This window comes from Pteropus vampyrus, unplaced genomic scaffold (genome assembly GCF_000151845.1).
Source record: "Pteropus vampyrus isolate Shadow unplaced genomic scaffold, Pvam_2.0 Scaffold602, whole genome shotgun sequence".
NCBI lineage: Eukaryota > Metazoa > Chordata > Mammalia > Chiroptera > Pteropodidae > Pteropus > Pteropus vampyrus.
Genome location: NW_011889383.1, coordinates 224,836 through 240,723, shown reverse-complemented (window position 1 = coordinate 240,723; position 15,888 = coordinate 224,836). Strand labels below are relative to the sequence as shown.

General features: G+C 59.8%; 3 protein-coding genes and 1 long non-coding RNA gene across 4 annotated transcripts in view; 2 read left to right on the top strand and 2 right to left on the bottom strand.

Annotated features, from left to right (window-relative positions):
• Window positions 1-3,244, bottom strand: part of LOC105308638 — a 10,174-nt gene extending 6,930 nt beyond the window's left edge. Inside the window, exon 1 of the long non-coding RNA XR_897324.2 lies at window positions 3,096-3,244. This is a non-coding gene — a long non-coding RNA (uncharacterized LOC105308638). The remainder of the gene's footprint in view (window positions 1-3,095) is intronic.
• Window positions 3,245-3,335: 91 nt separating this feature from the next.
• On the top strand, window positions 3,336-6,507 carry UBE2M (ubiquitin conjugating enzyme E2 M). Its single transcript, XM_011384637.2, has 6 exons — window positions 3,336-4,008; window positions 5,078-5,172; window positions 5,283-5,321; window positions 5,439-5,542; window positions 5,846-5,909; window positions 5,994-6,507. Exons 1-6 carry the CDS (start codon window positions 3,900-3,902, stop codon window positions 6,132-6,134), a joined length of 552 nt encoding a protein of 183 aa, XP_011382939.1. The 5' UTR covers window positions 3,336-3,899; the 3' UTR covers window positions 6,135-6,507.
• Window positions 6,508-7,070: 563 nt separating this feature from the next.
• CHMP2A (charged multivesicular body protein 2A) lies at window positions 7,071-9,793 on the top strand. Its single transcript, XM_011384636.2, has 6 exons — window positions 7,071-7,226; window positions 8,020-8,245; window positions 8,982-9,161; window positions 9,229-9,359; window positions 9,442-9,503; window positions 9,583-9,793. Exons 2-6 carry the CDS (start codon window positions 8,078-8,080, stop codon window positions 9,714-9,716), a joined length of 675 nt encoding a protein of 224 aa, XP_011382938.1. The 5' UTR covers window positions 7,071-7,226; window positions 8,020-8,077; the 3' UTR covers window positions 9,717-9,793.
• A 622-nt stretch (window positions 9,794-10,415) lies between these two features.
• On the bottom strand, window positions 10,416-15,871 carry TRIM28 (tripartite motif containing 28). Its single transcript, XM_011384634.2, has 16 exons — window positions 15,713-15,871; window positions 15,364-15,496; window positions 13,605-13,740; window positions 13,407-13,523; window positions 13,209-13,323; window positions 12,897-13,043; window positions 12,679-12,793; window positions 12,495-12,601; window positions 12,368-12,404; window positions 12,236-12,281; window positions 11,909-12,161; window positions 11,494-11,813; window positions 11,258-11,381; window positions 11,066-11,152; window positions 10,851-10,988; window positions 10,416-10,758 (listed from the first exon to the last, which is right to left on the bottom strand). The coding sequence occupies exons 1-16, from the start codon at window positions 15,854-15,856 to the stop codon at window positions 10,582-10,584; spliced, it is 2,196 nt and encodes a 731-aa protein (XP_011382936.1). The 5' UTR covers window positions 15,857-15,871; the 3' UTR covers window positions 10,416-10,581.
• Window positions 15,872-15,888: the final 17 nt, after the last annotated feature.

The following is a 15,888-nucleotide window of genomic DNA, read 5'->3' as shown; positions in this document are numbered from 1 at the left end:
TGGGTACCAGAAACGGGGTGAAAGGCAGTGCCAAAGAAGGGGTCTCCAGGCAGCAGGGTCTAGCCTAGGACCTAACCCCGCTCTGGACAGGTGTCAGCAGCCTGCCCTTGGCCTGGAGGTTCTGGGAACAGCCCTTTGAGGCCTGTGTGTCCAAGCTTCTCCCAGAGATGCAGCTACAGACTTTTCTCTGCTGCTTTGAGTCACCCCGACCTCCACAAGACTGGGTCCCTGGAATCGGGGAAAGAAGACACGCCAGCCTGTCTTCCGACCACCATGCTGGAGAAGGCATGCCCCCTGCCTCCTCCCTCCCCTCCACTACACCCCTCTCCCGAGCCAAGACCAGGGCCACTCAGGCTTCCAGATCTGGCAAAGTCAGCGGCTCCCCGTGCAAGGCACTCCTGTGTGTGGCACAGTCGGGGTATCCTGGGCCCTGTGACAATCCTCGCTGTCCTCTCTGACCACAGAGGGGACTCTGATGACTCTGGTCTGGGATCTGCAAAATTAAGGAGGAGAGGAAGATGCTCGCTGGGCCCCCGGGCAAGTCAGATCAGGAAAGGCCCTAGAACACCAACGTAGCTGGTGGCCTCGGGCCAAAGGAATGTTGCCGGAACTTCATAAATCTGTAACATGGATTATTTTTTACACGCCTGTGTGATTTTTATAATCGGAAACAGAGAACAAGAATGCTCTCACGCTTTGATCATCTCTGCTGTGAAGATACAACTACGTAAAAACACGAAATTCCAACACAGGAAAAAACACAACACGAACAACATGGAGACATCAGCCCAGAGCCCCACACCCGAAGTCTCGAGAAGTGCATAGACCCACCTGCCGGAGCCAGCCTTCCGAGGAGAAACAGAAAGAGCGATGTAAGAGCCACCCATGAAAGAACATTTCTGCAGTTGGCCGGGGACACACTGCCAGCTGGCCGTGTGACTGGGGGAGGAGAACCCAAGGGCTACCGTACAGTAGGCAGGGCTTGGACAGAATGACCATTTGGCTCCACTTGGCCAGAGCCATAGGAGGAATCCAGCAGAGGAGAGCCCAAGGCCCTGGCCATCCAGGGGAAGCTACGCCAATGCCCAGCCAGCCTGTCCCTGGATCGTCTGTACCTGAGCCCAGAGTTCACTCCCAAGCCCAGCTTCTCAATGCCACATCCACCAGTTACTCTCGCCCTAACTCCAGCCCCGCGAATCTGGTTGCTTCTCTCTACTCCCCAGCATTGTTCTGATCCCAGCCACCCGTCTCCGGCATAGAGGTCCACAGCACTCAGCCTCCCTGCCTTCTCCCTCCTTTCTGCAGAGGACACTGTCTTCCCAGTGTCAGCTCCCAGAGGCTAGGTGCGCTTCCACCTCCTCGCCCATCATGTTCCGCCTCACCCCTCCAAGGCTGTGACCCCAGCTTCCCTCGGGGTTTTTGCACATGCCAAGCCCTGTGCAGCCTCTGCAGAGGCTGCAGGCCCGGGAGCTACAGGTACCCTTGACACCCAAAACACCTGTGCCCTTCTGCTACTTGGGTGGCTGTAAGGGTGACAAGGAGGACACGGCTGCACCAGTTCCAACACAGCCCCCTGCTTCAATCTGGCCAAGCCCTCCCTCTCTGGTCCAGACCCAGAAAGGTCCTCCTTTTCCCAGCATTTCTTGCATGGTTGAGTCTTCCCCCCTGCACGGTGGGGAAGCCACTATGTTAGAAGCCTCGCGAGTCCAGCGTCACCTCTCTGAGGAACCAACACCCTATCCTGGCTGGGCCTATAAGCTGACCGGCCTCAGCAACTGGCCCGAGGATGGACACATGGACCAGGAACCACCTGAGACTTTGGCTGGAAACAGCATGGTGGTCATGAACCCTCGCATAGAGACAGAGTTTAAAAAAATAATCACCAAGAGCAGAATGGCTAAGAATGGAGAGAAAGAGCTAGAGGAAGAGGGAGTTTGAGTCTGGAAGGGCCCTCTGAGTCCCAGGACCAGCCAATACTGAAGCCCGAGGACGCTGGAATGATTGCAATCATGTCAGCCCCAAACCTGAGCTGTGTGAGGCTTGAGCCCCCATACTCACCCTTGCACCTTTCCAGAACTCAGCTCTCACGTACAGTCAAGAAAGGATGCTGGGAGTGTGAAGCTGGGACAACCGGAGGGCTGAAGGGGGCGTCTGGGTTGGTGGCGTTGAGAATGAAAAGGCCGAAAGGGCGGGCGGTTACCGAATTCACCTGGAATCAGTCCACGGGGCCCGAGGACGCCAAGAGTACCCAGCACTCACAGGGCAGAGCCTCCGAGGAGGCGGGGACGGGATGAACGCCAGACCGAGATCCGATGAGGTGAAGGCGACTGCCTGCCTAAGGTTAGGATGGGGACTGAGGTAGACCCCGGGTTCGGTCGAAGAAGGTGCTAGGGATGAGAGGACGTCAGGGCGACTCCACCGAAGTGACGATCACGGGCCTGGGCAGCGGTCGACGTCTGAAAGGAACCCATGAGCACGGATGCCCAACCGCAACGGGGCCCCAACTGGACGGCTGGGAATACGTCTCCCACAATGCTCCGGGCGGCGACGGCACGTCGTCTCAATGACGGCAGGGGACGTGCCACGGGAGCCGCGCTCGGACGCGGAAGAGCTGAGCAGCAGAGCCACGGCCGCTCCCGCCTGCCCGCCCCCGCGCTGGCCAGCCCTACCAGCACAGCTCACCAGCCAGAGGGTTTCCGCGGTGACAGCCGGAAGTCACAGGACCGTCCTCCAAGGCCCGCTGAGCTGGGATTGGAGGAGGAGCTGGCCCCACCCACATCGGCCCGTGCAGACGGCGAAAGATCGTCCCGCGCACCCGCCGGAAATCGGGCCCCGCGCCAAGAGCGGTCCCGCCCCCAAGTGTCCTACTGCATAACCCTCTGTAGGGCTGACCCCTCTCTGGCACGATACGTTTTGTTAGTTTACCGCAACTAGAATCTTTGAGAACAGGTGGTTTGGTTTGCGATGAGACACGAGGGTGCCCGACCCTGCAATCCTCTTGGCAACGCCCCTGGCCTCGCCCCCTGGGCTCTGACTCTCCGCGATCACCATGCCTCTGTCCGTGACCTCCGGGGCGACGACCTCATTTGACTCACCCCGCCGCGGTCTGCACAAGTCCAAATGGGAATGACCCGCCATGGAGCGATGCAGCCGCATCTGCCCCGCTCAAAGATGGCGGCAGCACCGCCTCCTGTCTGCGACACGCGAGCTTCCCCGGAAGTGACCGAGAGAAGCCTGGACAAGCGGAAATACCCGAGCCCAGCCGAAAGAATCCGAATCCTAAGCCCAACGCTGAGCAACACGGGGCGGGAACGGCGGCGGTGGCTGCGCAGGCGCACAGCGCAAGACGGGGGTCGGCGGAGCCGAAGCGGACAGGCGACGGAAATATCCGAAGTGGTGGGGCGCCCGAGGCCGTTGCGGACCTCCGTGCCGAAGTCACTGCTGCCGCGGAAGCCCAGCTTCCTCTAGTATACGGCCGCCGCTGCCTCCTTCCACCTCGAACCGCAGCCCCTTCGCAGAGGGAGCGAGTGAGCAAGCAGGCGGCGCGGCCCAGGGAACCCGCGTCCGCAGCCCCAGCTGGGCCGGAGACCCGAGCGGTCGAGGGGGCGGAGGGAGCGGCCGGGTGGGGGCGGGGCCGAGTCGGCCCGAGAAGAGCCGAGTCGGCCCGAGCACTGCCGAGTCGGCCCGAGGTGCTGGGCCAGGCCGGAGCAGACTACGGGAGCCGACGCGGGCCGCGCGGTGGGCGCGGAGCGGCGCGGCAGGCCGGACGGGCCGCGGCAGCAGCGGAGGAGGCCGCGGCGGCGGGTCTGAGTGGCGGAGGCGGCGCGGGCGGCGGCGGGCGGCCGTGTGGCCGGGGTCCCGGGCCCCGCAGCGGCGGCAGCGGCGGCGGCGGCGGCAGGATGATCAAGCTGTTCTCGCTGAAGCAGCAGAAGAAGGAGGAGGAGTCGGCGGGCGGCACCAAGGGCAGCAGCAAGAAGGCGTCGGCGGCGCAGCTGCGGATCCAGAAGGGTAGGGGGTTCGGGGGGGTGGGGGCGGGGTGATCTGGGAGTCTGGAGTGGGGTAGCGCGCTCGCCGGGGGTCAGCGATGTCAGATTGGGGGTCGGGATGTGGGGGGTCGGAGGTCAGAACCTGGAATTGGGGTGATGGGGGATCAGGGGTGAGGTAATGCAGCCACCGGGGATCAGAGAAGAGGGGCACAGGATGGGGCACTTAGGATATTCGGAAAACCAGGCGTCTGGTATTAGGGACCAGGAATCTGAGAGTCAGGCGGTGGAGGGAAGTGGTGGGGGGTCGGGGACTGATTCTAGGGGACAGACGGGAATCTGGATGACAGGCAGAGAGCATAGTGGGAGCCGGACATTGGGGATAGTAGTGGACGAGGATTTCGTGTTTTGTGCTTGAGTCACTGGGAATCCGAGAGTCCGATGGCGTGAGTTAGGTTCTGGGGCCTGGGGGACGTCCCATGGCAATTTAGGGTTTGCGGTGACAGGTGGAGGAGGGAGAGAGAGTGGGTGCCAGCAAGAGTGGGGCTGGGGATTCACAGGACTAGGGGTCAGATAGGAACCTGGGTTTAGGGAAGTAAGCAGAGAGGAAAGAGGAGGGACACTGGATACTGGCAATTAGTGAGGGGATTATTTAGGGTAGGGGGGGACAGAGTCCTTGAGTTCAGGTGGACAAGTGAGGACTAGCAGGGTCCACTAGAAAGTGGAGGTCATGGCTGAGGATCCTGCGGTTTGGAGTTCAGAGGCTCTTGGGAGCCAGTTGGGAGTGGGGGTATTTGGGAGCTGGGTCAGGGCACCCGGATGTTGGGGCATATATTTGGAGCTGAAGAGTTACTATCCCGGACCAAGAGCTAGGGCACAGCTGCAATTGAAGATGCATGTTTTGGGTGTGCCGTGGATCTAGGAGACCCTGCCTAGAGACTGGGGAGGAGAAAGAGTAGGGAGAAGGTTGGGGATATGGGGCATAGCCCAGGACCGCCCTGGGGAAGGTCACAGAGGCTCTCCTGGCACCTGTACCTGCTCTGAGCACCCTCCTCGCTCCCTTCTTTGTCCCCTTTCTCTGCTGTGCAATCCAGACATAAACGAGCTGAACCTGCCCAAGACGTGTGACATCAGTTTCTCAGATCCGGATGACCTCCTCAACTTCAAGCTGGTTATTTGTCCTGATGAGGTAAGGATCCCAGGCACAGGCCAGGGACTGGTCCCCTCTCGAGTAGGGAGGCCTGGTTCACTTGCCAGGCCCTACGGGATAGGACCCTAACGCTTTCTCCCCCCTCACAGGGCTTTTACAAGAGCGGGAAGTTTGTGTTCAGTTTTAAGGTGAGTCCCTGGTAGGCAGGCAGGGGTGGCTCCCTGGGCTGAGGATGCAACAGCTGAGGCCACAGCCAGGCATTGCTGGGGCGCCTGTCCACTTCCTCTCTCTCTTCCTGGAGCCAGGTGGGCCAGGGTTACCCGCACGACCCCCCCAAGGTGAAGTGTGAAACGATGGTCTATCACCCCAACATTGACCTCGAGGGCAACGTCTGCCTCAACATCCTCAGGTGAGGGTGCTGGCCCTCCACTGCTTTCCCTAGTCCTGCCTGCTAGGCCCCCCTCACAGCCTTGCACTGAACCAATGTCCTTCCCTTCCCTCCCCTTTGTGGTCTGTGTTCCTCGGTCTCTTCATTTCTGTGTTTTCTTCCTTATGGCTAGACCTTGACTTTCTCTCTAGCCTGTACCGCCCTGAGCCCTCCCCTTAGCTTTTCACATGCCCTCTGTCCCGTGTCCTGGGCCTGACATGCCCAGCAGGACCAGCGGTATCTGTCTACTCACCAGCCCCTGATCCTGATGTTCTTTGCCCACAGAGAGGACTGGAAGCCAGTCCTTACGATAAACTCCATAATTTATGGCCTGCAGTATCTCTTCTTGGTGAGTAGGGTTGGGTGGGTAGGCTTTGGGGAGGTTGGCCCTCTGCCCCTTTGGCCTGTTGACCCCTACCCATACTGGCCACAGGAGCCCAACCCCGAAGACCCACTGAACAAGGAAGCCGCTGAGGTCCTGCAGAACAACCGGCGGCTGTTTGAGCAGAACGTGCAGCGCTCCATGCGGGGTGGCTACATCGGCTCCACCTACTTCGAGCGCTGCCTGAAATAGGGTTGGCGCGCACACCCCTGCCAGGGCCACCAGCCCCGGCGTCCCCTGCAAATATTTATTGGGGGCCACAGGTGGGGAGCATGGGGCGTCAGGTGGGGGGAATCCCATGCCCTAGCCTTGCCTCCCTGCCCTGCCACCCGCTCCTAGTTATTTTTTTTTAACCACCATGTGATTGAGGTCGGCGCTGTCTCCCCCGACCCGCTCAGCGATGGGAAATGAATTGGCTTCTCTAGCCCCCCGCTGGGTGCCATCCAGCCCCCCACTCTTGAGCTCTCGGGTGGGTGGCCGAGGGGACTGGGTGGCCGGGGCCCCGCCACCCCATCCCTCCACCACTGGAGGTCCCACCAGGCTATTAAAGGGGAATGTTACTGCATGGCCTCCGCCTCTTCCTTCTGTGGGCAGGGAGGGGCAGCTGATGTCCACCAGGGCTCCTGTGACAAGAGGTGGGGGGGTATGTCAGCCCAGGTGGCATTAGGGCACCCTTCAGCAGGCTGCCCAGTGCTGGGGGAAGTAGGAGATCAAGCCCCAATCCTCAGGCTTGGTGGGAAGATTTCCACTCTGGGATGAGGGAGGAGTGGGATCCCGCCACCCCTGGCTTTCTGGTCGGTGAACCAGCTCAGGAAAGTCAGCGCCATCTCCACCTCTGACCCTTCCTGCCACGGTGGGCCCGTGGAAGAGAACCCTGCCTGGTGCTAGTGGGTGACGTGGTGGGACGCAGGACCTCCGAGGTGGCTGCGGGGGAAGGCGTCGGCAGGTGCATCGACCCTACGGGTACCGGGACTCCGGGCGTGGCACGGCATCCTGGGGCGGGACTCGAACGTGCGGCACGCCCTCGGGCCGACGCAGAGAAACGGAAAGTGGTGCGCATGCGCCTGCACTCAGGCCCGTTTCCGAGCGTTTGCGCACGCGCGTTCTTGCCGCCTCCCAGCATTCCGGGTGCGGGCGGGGCGTGTGACGTCAGTTCGTTTAATCCGGAAACGGCGGCGACGGCAGAGGGGACAGAACCGAGGGGCTGTCGTTGGTGGTCACGCCTGGGATCCGAAGGAGAGGCTTGTAACCCGGAAGCGGAAACGAGTCACCGTCCCAGCTCCGGTGAGTGGCCCCCGCTGGGTCCCGGGTGGGCGCGTGGGCGGCCTAATACAAGGGCCTCTCTGCCGGGACGTTAAGAGCCTCACCCTTGCCTGGGACCCGGGCCTCACCCTTGGGGTGCCCCACGCCGCCTTGCTTAATGCGCAGGACGCCCAACGCCCCATAATCTCCTGGGTGGACAAAGCGCCCCAATGCCCACCATCCCGTCCTCGATATTCAGGAGTCCCCGACTACTCCAGATCCTTGCCTGGGTTACTGGGCGGCCGCAACGCCCATTATCCAGTCTTGGGATACAGGGGTTCCTGACACTTCCAACAGTATTCTCTGCACCCAAGTTCCCTCAGCATTCAGGCCTCCCCGCCCAATCCGAATGCCATCTCTACCTGTTAGCTTAACACTCAGGGCTTCCATGGACCCCGCCCTCCCGTTAGGATCTCCACTTTGGCACTCAGGGTTCCAAATGCCCCCAGCGCACCCACACACGACCAGCTCCAGCCTCAGCCCATCAGCGACAACATGGTCTGGAGAAGGCTGACGCCCTGAACCTCTGTGGGGGCTCTGTGATGGAGGGGCTAGGTTGGGTACGCTGTGGGTGACTTTCAGATCTGGCCGCCTAGACTTGGATCCTTGGAGCACCCCGATGTTTCAGGCTGCCCTCGTGGCCGTCTGTCCTCACCTCTCCTTGCTGCCTCCTCTATGTCACCCCGTCGCGGTTTGCACGCTCCCCGCCTTTGTCCCCCCACTCCCATACACGCTGTGACCTGGCTCTACCTCTTGCCACCTTTCTGGGCCCCAGGCTGCCCCACAGATAGGCTTCAGACTTTTCCCGGGCCCACCGGCGGGCTTCTGCCGCCATGGACCTGTTGTTTGGGCGCCGGAAGACGCCGGAGGAGCTGCTGCGGCAGAACCAGCGGGCTCTGAACCGTGCCATGCGAGAGCTGGACCGTGAGCGACAGAAGCTAGAGACCCAGGAGAAGAAGATCATTGCCGACATCAAGAAGATGGCCAAGCAAGGGCAGATGGTGAGTTCGGCTGGCAGGGGCTGGAACACAGGGCTAGGTGCTGTTGCTGGGTTAGGCACTGCTGTGACTGCAGTTAAGTAGGACAAGTGGGATGATACCAACAGATAGGCGCTTTGAAGGAAATGGAGCGAAGAGCGATCAGGAGGTGAGATCAGAGCCTCGAATAATAAAGACAACCTGAGAAGATGCAAAGTGCACGTCAAGCAGATGAAGCAATAAACGTGATGAAATGGGTGGGCCAAGAGCCGGTGTGGGCCAGTCCACTCGGAATCACCGGCCGCTGTGGGAGCTGATGAGTTGAAGGGTTTACTACAGGAGACCAGTACACCTGACCTGCAGGCCAGTGAGAGGAGACAGCCTCCTGCACCAGTGGGGAGCAAAGCCTGGATAGGGAAGAGCTTTGGCCTGAGAAATCAGGTCGAGGTGCCATTTCTTGGGATGGGCAAGGCAAGGAAGAGGTTTGGGGAGCAAGTCAAAAGCTGAGCTTTTGGGTTACCTTACAACCATCAGGCCTGTGGCGAGGTGAGGATAGAAATTCAGGACTGAGTTTTACAAGGCAAGGGCGTGGCTGCAGACATGGCCCAGCCTTTCTCCACTTACTGGCCAGAGAATGAGACTTTCAGAGAAGCATGGGGGGTAGTGACCCAAGAGGCACAAGGGTGACTACTGGGTTAGGCACAGAGACATGGGAGCCAGCATGTCCCAGCGCCGCTCCCTGCCACTGTTCCCTCCTCAGGACGCTGTGCGCATAATGGCAAAAGACCTGGTGCGCACACGGAGGTACGTGCGCAAGTTTGTGCTGATGCGGGCCAACATCCAGGCTGTGTCCCTCAAGATCCAGACACTCAAGTCCAACAACTCAATGGCGCAAGCCATGAAGGGTGTCACTAAGGCCATGGGCACCATGAACAGACAGGTACGCCTCTCCCTAAACCCCTCCCCCACACCTCAGGGACCAGACTCACCCTTCCCCCTACTTCCAGCTTAAGTTGCCCCAGATCCAGAAGATCATGATGGAGTTTGAGCGGCAGGCAGAGATCATGGACATGAAGGAAGAGATGATGAACGACGCCATCGACGACGCCATGGGCGATGAGGATGATGAGGAAGAGAGGTTCGGGCGTACCAGGTGGGAGGGTGGGGATGGAGTGAACCTTCCTAGGTGCCTGATTCTTAGTTTTCATCTTCTTCCCTAGTGATGCTGTCGTGTCCCAGGTCCTGGATGAGCTGGGCTTGAGCCTGACAGATGAGCTGTCCAGTGAGTGTCCCAGTTTGAGCCCTGTCACTCCCTGTCCCAGTGCCCTTTTCCATGGGCTCTAACTCGCCTCTCTCTACAGACCTCCCTTCCACCGGAGGCTCCCTCAGTGTGGCCACCGGTGGGAAGAAAGCAGAGGCCGCAGCCTCGGCCTCAGCCCTGGTTGATGCGGACGCGGACCTGGAGGAACGGCTCAAGAACCTGCGGAGGGACTGACTGCCCCGTCGCCCCAGCGGGCCAAAGGATGTTCACTTCCACTGCCCCCTTCCTCTAATAAAAGTGATTAGACACTAGTTCTTGGGCCTCTGTGACTAGCCTCATGTAGGCTGGGCTGGGGTGAGTCACTCAGGGCTTAGTGAGGGGCTGTCAAAAGGCCAAGTGTCAGATCAGTTACGGTGCGGGCTACGGAGGGCAAGGGTAGACACACCAGAGGGCAAGGGTAGACACACCGAGGCCACCCACGTTCACGGCTTGGGAGCCAAAGGTCAGCGGTGGGCCCAGCTCCAACACCCCTTCTAGGCCTCAAAAACCTTGGCCTCGACACTTCCACCAAGATGGGGGGCTCCTAATAATACCCTGGAGAGAATCCTGGAATCTCAGGCCTGCCAGAGACAGCGAGCAACTCAGCTTGGCCCAGTGGGAGCCTCAGGCCACCCATTCCCTGTGGGGCATCAGATTTTACCAGTCCAGGAAGAGTGGCCACGATCAAGCATGTAAATCGGCCTCGGCCTCCTCCCTGTGTGCCCTGCCCCGTACCTAAGGCACTGTCCACATCAGAGGGCCCAGGAGGGACGCTCTTCCCTACTCCCTGAACACTGGAGGCTGTGCGCCCCCACCCTCCTTGGCCATCTAGGCTTGGTGAGGTATAGATGCCTGCGGAGACGAGGCCCGGGGCACTGCCCACCAACCACGGCCTGAGGAGCCCGTGAAGTTTTTATTAAATCCACAAGTAAAAACCGTATTGTGAGGGGCTAGGGAAATGGGGCTACCAAGGAATGGGAGCCAGGCCACCAGAGGGGTAGAACTTGGGGAGGGGGTGAAAGGACAGAGAGAGGCTGAGCTGGCTCAGGGGGGCCCAGCTTCAAGGACCATCACCAGGGCCACTGGACAGCTCCTGGGCACTCAGGCCGGCACCAGGCAGGCTCAGTGGCGGGGGCTCCACCAGCACAGCAGAGAACTTGGTGTCGCCGAAGGCCTCATTCATGCGGGTCTCAAAGAAGCGCTGCAGGCCGATGATGGACTGCACATCTGCCTTGTCCTGGGCAGGGAGATGACAAGAGAGTGGGTCCTAGCTATCACCTGGCGCCAAAGCCCCAGCCCCCGGCTCCCAGCCTCTCCCCACAGGCTCACCTCTGTCAGCTTGTTGAACTGCTTGAACATTCGGCCCACATCCTGGGCAAACTCCTGAGGAGAGCTGTACGGGGGAGACAACTTCTCCTGGAGGCGGGCACGGATCAGGGTCAGGTCCAAGGTGCCACCAGGCTGATCCTACAGGGAAGTCCACAGGATGAAGGTGAGGCCAGACAAACCCTGCCCCTGCCCTACTCCCAAGTCCCAGGACTCACCAGGGAGAAACTAGAGTCGGTGGCCAGCTGGTGCAAGGGCCGGCAGGGCTCATGGCAAAACAGGGCCAGCAGGACACGCTCACACTTCTATGAACGGTATGGAAACGGACATCAGAGCCACGGGCGTGGGACAGGGGTGGGACGGGGGTGGACAGCTGCTGGGTAGCCAAGGGAATGGGCCCCTACGCTCACCTGCTGGTTGGCTGGCGAGAGCTTGGCCACCACGCCAGTGCTGTCTCCACCGTCCAGGCTCAGGCTGCCATCTTCCTCCTTCAGGTCAGGCAGCACATGGCAGAGTGAGCAGCTCCACTCCTCCCTAGAAAAAAAGAATGAGGACGGGCACAGACGGGCACAGCCGAGCCCCTCAAGAATGAGGACGAGCACAGGACAGGAACAGCCGAGCCCCTTGTCTGAGCCTAGCCTCATACCCTGGCACATCCTGCAGGGCAGGCAGGTGGCAGTCCAGGTGGAAGCAGAACTCGCACTGGTTGCACATAACCAGGTCGCCTGGCTTCTGGCAGACACGGCAGATGGTGGCACTGTCATCCAGAGCACCTGGGCCACCAGCTGGGGCTGAGGTACCCTCCGGAGCCACCACCTCCAGGCCTGAACTGGTGCTGCCACTGGGTGAGGCCAGACGGGGACCCTCAGCACCAGGGCCCTCTGCCAAGGCCATCAGCACAGGCTTGGTCTCAGGACCCTCGGGAGCAGCAGGTGGGGCGCCAATGGCAGCCTCTGTCTCTTCCTCCTGAAAGGAAGAGAGAGAAACTCAGCAGCGTCAAGAGCCAGGCAGCAGACGTCATTCATTTCGCAGCCATGGTCTTGGCGGAGGAGGGGCCTCACCTTGACGATGGCCATGCCGGGCAGGGGCTGGGCACCAGGGGCCCCAGGGGGCGCAGTCCCAGGCTGTCCAGCAGCAGCGGCTGCAGCCCCACGCTCTATGACAATCAGGTTGTAATCCTCGGTGGTGCTACCTGGGAAGACCTTGAAGACTGGGGGCTGGCTGTCAGCCGTGAGGTCAAGATCCAAGCGCTCAAGGCTCACCCGTGGCACCTTGCGCATAAGGCCGCTCACCTCGCCCTCACCTGAGCGGGACCTGTGGGTACAGCTTGGCATGAACAGCCCTGTCCCTACATCCCCCCGGCTCCATGGAAGGACAACCACACTCACCGTTTCACGCCCGACACATGGGGCTCCGCACTTGAATAAGGATCATCTACTCAGGAGACAGAGAAAGACAGTGGGTGGGGGTGGGTGGACCCAGTGCACTAGAGCCTCCCACCCAGCAGCAGACCCACTCACCTGACCCGAAGCCATAGCCCTCCTGTACTTCCATAGGCTGCAGACAAAGCAGGTTGGAGCTCAGTGGTCAGGCGTCCCCCGGGACCGCACACCCACCTCCTCCCTCTAGGGCCCCGCCCCTGCTCACCTGGCTACTGCCAGAGCCCTGCTTGCTCAGGGGCCCTGGAGCCCGTGGAGGGGCCATGGGCGCAGGGCCTGTGGAGTTAGAGCCAGGACGCTCTGCCACAATCTTGCCTGCAGAAACGAGACAAACATAAGGCACGGGGCCTGGACGGTGGCACAGTGCAGCAAGGGGAAAGACAAGGACACACCGAAGGCCTCTGCGCTCTTGGTCCAGGCGTTGAGGTCCCACTGGAACTTCATCTCGCCGTGTGGCTCCACAGGGTCCACGATCATCTTGAGGGCGCGGTGCAGCTGGAAGTAGATCTGGGGGTGGGGCAGCGCATGAGTGCACAGGTGGTGCCCAAGACTCCAGGGTGCTGAGGATGCCTGCCCGCACCTGACCACCCGGGTGCCCACCAGCACACACCAGCTTCTTGGAGAGCAGTAGGGCTGTGTTGTTGTCACTCTCCAGGGCCCAGGAGGCAAAGCGCAGAATGTGCTCCTGGTGCTTCTGAATCTTGGTCATGGTCCAGTGCTGCCGCTCCAGGCGCTCCTGCTGCCCCTCAGTTACTTTCTGCAGGTGGTGAGGGGAGAAGCGTTAAAGACAGAGAAGATACTAGGATCTGTCCCCACCCAAGGATGGTCTCAACAGCCAGTACTCCCCAGGACCCCTCCACCAGATGAGGTCATTGGCCAGCAAAGGGGGCCCAAAAACTAATACAGGTACCACGTGGGGTACCTGGGCATCGTTGACAAGCACGCGGCCCCTCTTGTTCAGCTCCTTCATTATCTGCAGAATAGCCATCTTAACATCCACCTGCACACGCTTCTGAACGTCAGACACTTGGCGGATCCTGGGGGAGGGTGGGTCAGGTGAGGTCCAGTCAGGCAGGTGTTCACCTGGGGACTCCCTCATGGGCCTGGCATCCACACTTACGAGCTGCGAACCTCCTTGGTGTTCTTCTGCAGTGTGGCATGCTTGTCCCCAAGGCGCTTCACCAGTGAGGCCAGGAGCTTGCGCTGGTTCCTCACTGCGTCCTCCAAGAACTGGTACCTGACGGCAGACAGAGGTGGGTCTGGGCGCTGAGCATGGAAATGGGCACCCGCCCCCCTCCCACCCTTACTCAAGACTCACTGGTGGTCCTTGTGGGCGTTGAGCTGGCAGTCTCGGCAAGTGAGGGTGTCGCAGCTCTCACAGAACAGCACGAGAGGCTCGTGCTTGTGCACGTTGCAGTACACCGTGCGCTCACCATCTCGTGACTTGGCCGGCCCTGTGCAACAGGTACCCCCCCCACCCCAAGGATGCAGCTCATGCTCAGCACCTCCAGCTCGGGGGCCTCACTTCCTGCCTATCCTGCAACCCTGGGCAACCTACTGGAAAAACCAGAGGGCCCTGCAACCATTGCCAGGGAAAAGCCTGGGCCTCGAGACCCAAATCCTTGCTTTCGAAACCCTCTGTCCCGAGCCTAACCAAGCGACTCCCCCTTCCACCTTCTGGCGCTGACAACGTGTGATGATGGCTTTTAGAGAAGACTTCCAACCTGCTGGTCCCTCTACTGGAAGCTTCTCCAGGAGGATGATCAAGAGCGCTCCTCTGCCTCCAAAACCCCCCCAGGCTTTCTCTTCCACTCACAGCGGATTCTGTCCAGCGGGAAAGGAGTTTCTGGCTACTGTGACATCCCAGCACGGAGAATATTTGCTTTCTAGCACAGACAGAAAGCAAATCAGAGCCTACAGACATCATTGAGGCAGCTTCCTCAGGAACCAGGCCTGGTGACCTCCCCTCTTTTCTCATACAAGACCAAAGACCTCTTACATATAACCCACAGGCCCACAGAGTGCCTGGCACAACCTTTTCAGGCTTGGACATATGAGATGCCTAACCAGCACCCTCAGAAAAATGACAAAACCCCTTCATGGGGGGAAAGGCTTGCTGGTGCTCAATTATACCCCTCGAAAAGCAATCTATCACACTGTCACGCCCCCTACCCACCCCATAGCCTGTCACCGTTAAATCTGCTTGAAAGTCTGTTCCTCTTTTCTCTGCAAACATTCTGGCTCCCAACCCGGCCCGATACATGACTGAGACAAAGACCAGGCCACAGCTCCTCGGATACGTTTGCTGCCTCCCAGACCCTGACCTTTGCCTAAAACCCAGGATCCCCTATAAATCCCTGCCCTTCCATCCTGGCTCCTGATGCCCCGACCCACAGCAACCATCTCCATCCTCATCTCCCCACCGATATTGTCTTCTGAGCTGAAATGGCCACAACGTAACTACCCAAAGGCCACTTGTGCGGAGTCGCAGACCATGACACAGTCTAGACCCAAACTATGAAGCCCCTCTCCATACCACTAGCAGAACCTCCAATAAAACGCCTAAAAGTACCTAACAGAAGCTTAAGACATCCACACTCAAAACACTCATAGGACTCACTGTCAGTAAACAATCTAAGGGCCCACAACTTTTTCCTACGGAGCCTTACGCCAGGTGCCAGAGAACCCCAGGTCAAGGAGGTCACTCAATCCCTCCCCAAATGCCCTGCATTTTCCTATCTGCGCATGCCACCTCATCCACTGCCAGGGTTCGTCCTCCACCTTAGGGGCTTCCTGATGAGTTTCCTCCAATCTTCTGCACGCCCCGAGGCACAAAGGTTCCCCTATCCACTTGCCCTCCCCTCTGCCTGTGGCCTTTCCCCTCCACCCTGGACCAGCAAACTGCATACCGGAGCCATAGCCTCCAGATGATTTAAACTCTCACATCAGGCCTCTCGAGTAGTATCCCTTAACTGCAGAAGCTCCTGGAACCCACACATCATCTGCTACCCCCATTGTAAGCAGCTGAGGACAAACGCAAAAGGGCACCCTGGGCCACCCATTTCCGCCTCGCATACCAGTGGAGCGCACAGTGTGGTCCTTGGTGTACTTGACCCGCTGGTGTGCCTCCACGCATGTCTCACACAGGGGCTCAGAGCACTCCACACAGTAGCTGGTGGCTGGAGCGTTGTCCTCACAGCTAGTGCAGCACTGTTGGGCAAGGGAAGAGTCAGGAAACAGAACGAGCACAAAAGCCCACATATGTGACCCAAGAAACAATATAAAGTCATGCCTTTGCCTATGCAGCCTGCCCAGAGGCTCCTAGTGCAGGAAGAGTAAACCCTGGAGTTGAAAACCACGCCCCTAGGCTGGTGACCCCTTCCCGTGGCCCCAAGGCCTCCTGGGGATTCCTAGAGAAGGACATACCTGATTCGCATCCTGGGAGTCAGTGGCAGCCTTGCTGCCACTATCACGCATGAAATAATTCTCCACAATATCTTTGGAGAAACACTGCTGCTTGCACACAGGACAGTCCACGACTAAGAACAGAAAGGAATGAAACCCCAGCATGTTCAAATCCAGACGAGAACCCCAACATTGGA

Bases quoted from the DNA above. Each gene is read 5' to 3' on its own strand.
- UBE2M (XM_011384637.2), top strand. From the start codon at position 3,900: ATGATCAAGCTGTTCTCGCTGAAGCAGCAGAAGAAGGAGGAGGAGTCG. The intron at 5,322-5,438 runs GTGAGTCCCTGG...TCCTGGAGCCAG, and splicing joins AGTTTGTGTTCAGTTTTAAG to GTGGGCCAGGGTTACCCGCA. The intron at 5,910-5,993 runs GTGAGTAGGGTT...TACTGGCCACAG, and splicing joins GCCTGCAGTATCTCTTCTTG to GAGCCCAACCCCGAAGACCC.
- TRIM28 (XM_011384634.2), bottom strand. From the start codon at position 15,856: ATGCTGGGGTTTCATTCCTTTCTGTTCTTAGTCGTGGACTGTCCTGTG. The intron at 12,282-12,367 runs GTGAGTGGGTCT...TCTCCTGAGTAG, and splicing joins GGGCTATGGCTTCGGGTCAG to ATGATCCTTATTCAAGTGCG. The intron at 11,814-11,908 runs GTGAGGCCCCTC...TCTTCCTTTCAG, and splicing joins CCGGCATGGCCATCGTCAAG to GAGGAAGAGACAGAGGCTGC.
- CHMP2A (XM_011384636.2), top strand. From the start codon at position 8,078: ATGGACCTGTTGTTTGGGCGCCGGAAGACGCCGGAGGAGCTGCTGCGG. The intron at 9,162-9,228 runs GTACGCCTCTCC...CCCTACTTCCAG, and splicing joins TGGGCACCATGAACAGACAG to CTTAAGTTGCCCCAGATCCA. The intron at 9,360-9,441 runs GTTCGGGCGTAC...CTTCTTCCCTAG, and splicing joins GAGGATGATGAGGAAGAGAG to TGATGCTGTCGTGTCCCAGG.